Source organism: Contarinia nasturtii, unplaced genomic scaffold, assembly GCF_009176525.2.
Source record: "Contarinia nasturtii isolate CC-2019 unplaced genomic scaffold, AAFC_CNas_1.1 Cnas_scaffold_1923, whole genome shotgun sequence".
NCBI classification, from domain to species: domain Eukaryota; kingdom Metazoa; phylum Arthropoda; class Insecta; order Diptera; family Cecidomyiidae; genus Contarinia; species Contarinia nasturtii.
This window is the reverse complement of record NW_022199253.1, coordinates 1961-6353: the sequence shown is the minus strand read 5'-3', so window position 1 is coordinate 6353 and position 4393 is coordinate 1961. Positions and strand designations below refer to the sequence as shown.

At 32.4% G+C, this 4393-nt stretch overlaps 1 protein-coding gene across 2 annotated transcripts; it reads right to left on the bottom strand.

Annotated features, from left to right (window-relative positions):
- Positions 1–1077: 1077 nt before the first annotated feature.
- On the bottom strand, positions 1078–4040 carry LOC116347492 (endophilin-B2-like). Of its 2 annotated transcripts, none has more exons than XR_004201694.1 (4): positions 3769–4031; positions 3624–3698; positions 3314–3507; positions 1078–2456 (listed from the first exon to the last, which is right to left on the bottom strand). XR_004201694.1 is itself a non-coding variant. In XM_031778088.1 (4 exons), the coding sequence occupies exons 1-4, from the start codon at positions 4036–4038 to the stop codon at positions 2183–2185; spliced, it is 771 nt and encodes a 256-aa protein (XP_031633948.1). In that variant the 5' UTR covers positions 4039–4040; the 3' UTR covers positions 1078–2182. The 2 variants fall into 2 exon arrangements, 1 of the variants encoding a protein (XP_031633948.1); XM_031778088.1 differs by having other exon boundaries at positions 1078–2453; positions 3624–3659; positions 3769–4040.
- Positions 4041–4393: the final 353 nt, after the last annotated feature.

Below are 4393 nucleotides of genomic sequence, written 5' to 3'. Positions count from 1 at the left end.
CTGTCTGGCATCGAGACATTTCAGCTGCAAAGCTGATCATGTACAAATGTAAATTATGTATTGAATTGGAAGTGGAAATGAAAATGTAATGTTCTAATAATGCGTTTGCGTAATTTTTTCTTTCATTTCAGGTCATTGCCTGATACACGGAATAGCATGGCATGTGGTGTTTACAGTTCAAAATGTATACCACGTTTATTATTATTATTATTTATTTATTCACCGTCTGATCACAGACTGAATTTATCACACAATTTATACAATAATCCTTGACAATGAAACACCACCCGATCGAATATCCAGCTACCAGCCTTTTCGACTTCGGAGTAGCAGATATCGATTGTGTTCACTGTTTTTATTTCTATATAATACATTATGTTGGAAGTTAAATTTTTCAATGGTCAAATATCACATTTTCCAATTTGACAATATTGTTTCTAAAAATGTGTCTTGATGCCGATTCTAAAAATGTTTCTCTTTTCAAGTTTAAGTTTCTACAAGCTACGTAAAACGGCTGATTATGTGCATAATCCGACGAAAATGCCCTAACTCCAATCAGTTCTGAATTTCTCAAATTTCTTTGGTTTTCGTCATATTGCAGTCTTGTATATCCAATTTTATTTCTAAGTGAACTAGACACTATTTTACCCAAAAGGAGATCATAAATTAAAAATACAGAGGCATTTATACGCCGTCTCCAAAGCGGTTGAATATTTAACACATTACATCTAAACTGATACGGTGGCAACGCAAAATTTTCATCTCTCTGGTAAACAAATCTCAATGTCCATATCACAAAATCTTTTTGAATTGACTCTATTTTATTGGAATGGATACGGTGGTATGTTGCCATACAATACTCGCGTACTCTAGCTTTGATCTTACTAGTGCACAGTATAACATTTTTGCAGATTCAATCGTGAACTTATTCTTTAATGTGCGTTTAATAAAACCCATTGCCCCATGTGCACTGGCTGTAATCGCGTCGATGTGATTGTCAAATGTCAGCTTCGTGTCAAATACAACTCCCAGATCCTTGTGTATGTTGATCCGTTCAAATGCATGTTGACCATTTATTTTATTTTATTTATTTATTTCACCGTCTGATCACAGACTGAATTTATCACAAAATTTGTGCAATATCGTTTACAATGAAACAATGAAACACTACCCGATCGAATATCCAGCTACCAGTCTTTTCGACTTCGGAGCAGCAGATATCGATTGTGTTCATTGTGTAATCTCTTTCGTCTCCATACATTCTTTAAAATTATCTGTTCACCGATTATTAAATATCAAATTGTCTAATTGAATAATATTATTCCTAAAAATTTCTCTTGATGCCGATTCAAAAAATTGTTCTCGTATTAAATTGAAATTCCTACATGCTACGTAAAATGGCTGATTATGTGCATAGTCCGATGTAAACATTCGTACTCTAATAAGTTCTGTATTTCTCAAATTTCTTTGGTTTACGTTATATTGCTGTCTTGTGTATACAATCTTATCTCTAAGCGAATTTGACAATATTTTACCTAATAACAGATCATAAATTAAAAATATAGAGGCATTTATACGCCGTCTCCAAAGCGGTTGAATATTTAAAACATCACATCTAAACTGATACGGTGGCAATACATAATTCTCATCTCTTTGATATATAAATCTTAATGTCCATATCACAAAATCTTTTTGAATTGATTTTAATACGTTTAATACGTTGGTTTTTTGTTTTTAAAATTGATCTTACAAAATTCGGACACGAGATATTCAATGGTTGAAGGTGAGTAACACGACGATTATCTCTTAAAAAATCCCACAGATGTTGACAAAAAAAAAGAAGAAAAAAATTGGGCAAACTTCCGTAGGCAATCCCCGCAAGAGTCAATTTTATCTACTGTAATTATAGAAGTTCTGATCACAATTGATGCCCTTTCTTGTTTTTCTTGTGGAGGTCACTTTTTGCACAGTGAGAAATATTTGAGTAAGGTTATTCTGATGTTTGAAGTTAGTAGAACGTCTACCCCTCAAAATGAGTTAAAATAGTATTATTTACACCGGTGTATTGGTCTAACATGCGTAAGTCGCCTTCGTCGAATTTTTCCTACTTATTTTTTATAAGGAGCCCCAACCCATACATTTCTGACGAAAATTCCAGGTACATAGTCCGTTGGCGTGTCACTTATCCGAGTACTGAGATTTTTGACGAAGCTTGTGAGGTTATGTGGGCGATAACTCCATAGTGAAGCGTCACAGGGGCGAAAGGAATCTGTGGGATCTTTTTACAAGCACTTCGTGGACTCCCTGTAATTACTTCATTTGCAGTGAGGCTCAATTCTGTGCTATCTTTAGCGTCGTATGAGCACAGAACTCTAGCTCGGCGATGCATGGGAATATCGTTTTCTTTCTTCGTTGTTTCATCATGCATCTCAATTGGTATATATGCTCCGAGACTACTGAAATTTTTCAAAAGAGAAAACGAATTGTCACAAATACTCAAAATCCTAGGGGTTAGACACCGTTTGAAAATGAAGAATATACATCAAATCCTCGATTCTCGCTATTCCGACGATTCCCAAAAATTCAATGATCTAGTTTATATTCTGTTTGTACAGTATATGCACAAGGATATCATTTAATTTCAATCTTAAACATTGAAATTCAATATTTTTTGTAATTTTGAGAAATTTAAATTGAAAACTAATACAATTTAATAAAAACTAACACACATTTAACATTTTAATTTTTAATAACTACATGTTTTGTATAACTCTCAAAATACGACCATCGAACTTATATCTGCATTGACGGTTTTATAAATGAACTTATTTATATTCATAAGTCGTACAGCAATTAATAAATTAAAATTATAATTTTAGTCCATAAATTTGATACCAATTATAAAAAAAAATATTTGATTTCCAATGTTTTCAATAAATAAAAATTGTTTCATTAAATTGTTAAATCAATTTTAGTAAGAAAACACGCTAAAAACCAAATTCCACGAAGTGTATCACGCTAAAAACCAAATTCCAATATTCCGACGAATACGACTATTATTTACAAATCCAAAGCAAACGACGATTCCTAATCCGAGTGTCCAACCCCTAGTCAAAATCCATGTAATCCAAAAAGAAAATGTTCCGACTTTTTACTGTATCCGGCCTAAATACAAGTTAGTTCAATCTCGATTTTGGCTCTATATAAAGTTTTCTTTTTGTAAATGGGCCTTTGGCTTCTAATTAATAATTAGATTAATTATTAATTGCAATACTTGAATAGCTTAAAAATTCGAAAACATTATTTAACAAACCAATTGGCCAATTCATGTTGTAAGTCATTCATTGCGCTAGCACATTTTGCGTAGTAACGAACTTGGGAGCCAACGAATTCATGCAAATAGCGCAAATGACTCGTCTGAGATGTACTAATTCCTTCAAGCAGAAGTTTCGTTATTTCAGCCTGGCGATCAAACTCTGATTGAGCTACACGCAAATCTCGTTCGGCCTAAAAATTCAAAATAATTCATTCATTAAAACTTATAAAACTTATTTAGAAAATTAAAAAAATAAAACAAATTAAAAACGAAGGACGAATTTGAAACTTTTTTAACTGTGGTGTACCTGTTCGAGGGCCACTTCCGGTAAAATTCCATCTTTCTGATAGTGTTTGATTTATCAAATAAAAAAAGTCATTGTCTTTTTTTCAGCATCGAAGAATCAATACGGGAACATTATTATTTTATAAAATGGATTTGGTTATAATTACCGTTTGTTGTCCAAGCATGCTTCTTGCTTTGCGAACTTTTGTTTTACAAGCATCCAAATCCAACCTGAAAAAAATCTGGCGTTGAGTTTTGATATTACTTCTCCTAATCCCAATCGGAAAAATGTCAACAGAATTTTTTTTGAGATGGGTGATTGTGGCTGTATGAAATGTTTTGATGACTACTAGCGGAAATATGAAAATTTTCGACGTGGTTGTTTCATTCATCGGCTCATTGCTGGCTTGATATTTTCTATAGTACTTTAAAACCATTATAATCAGAGAAGTACTAGAAGTCACTCCATTTAAATTTATTTAAATTAAAATCATTAAATTAAATATTTTGAAAATATTTCAATATTTTTCATTTTTCTTCTGATAAAATGTAAGCGTGTTTGTCGATTTATAAGCGCCATCTATTGCGAATTTGTACCATTTTTAGTTATGAGGGCCTGGCGCTGATGTCAAGTTTTTTCAAGTCGCCCCCATGGAGCTAAACAAGTAAAGAAACATCATTTTGGTTGAATTCAATAAAATTTTATATAGTTAATTTTATATTTTAGACACAGTGTGTAAATTCTACCAGATTCAACATAGGCTGTAAAAAGTTTCACGTCATTGAGATGTC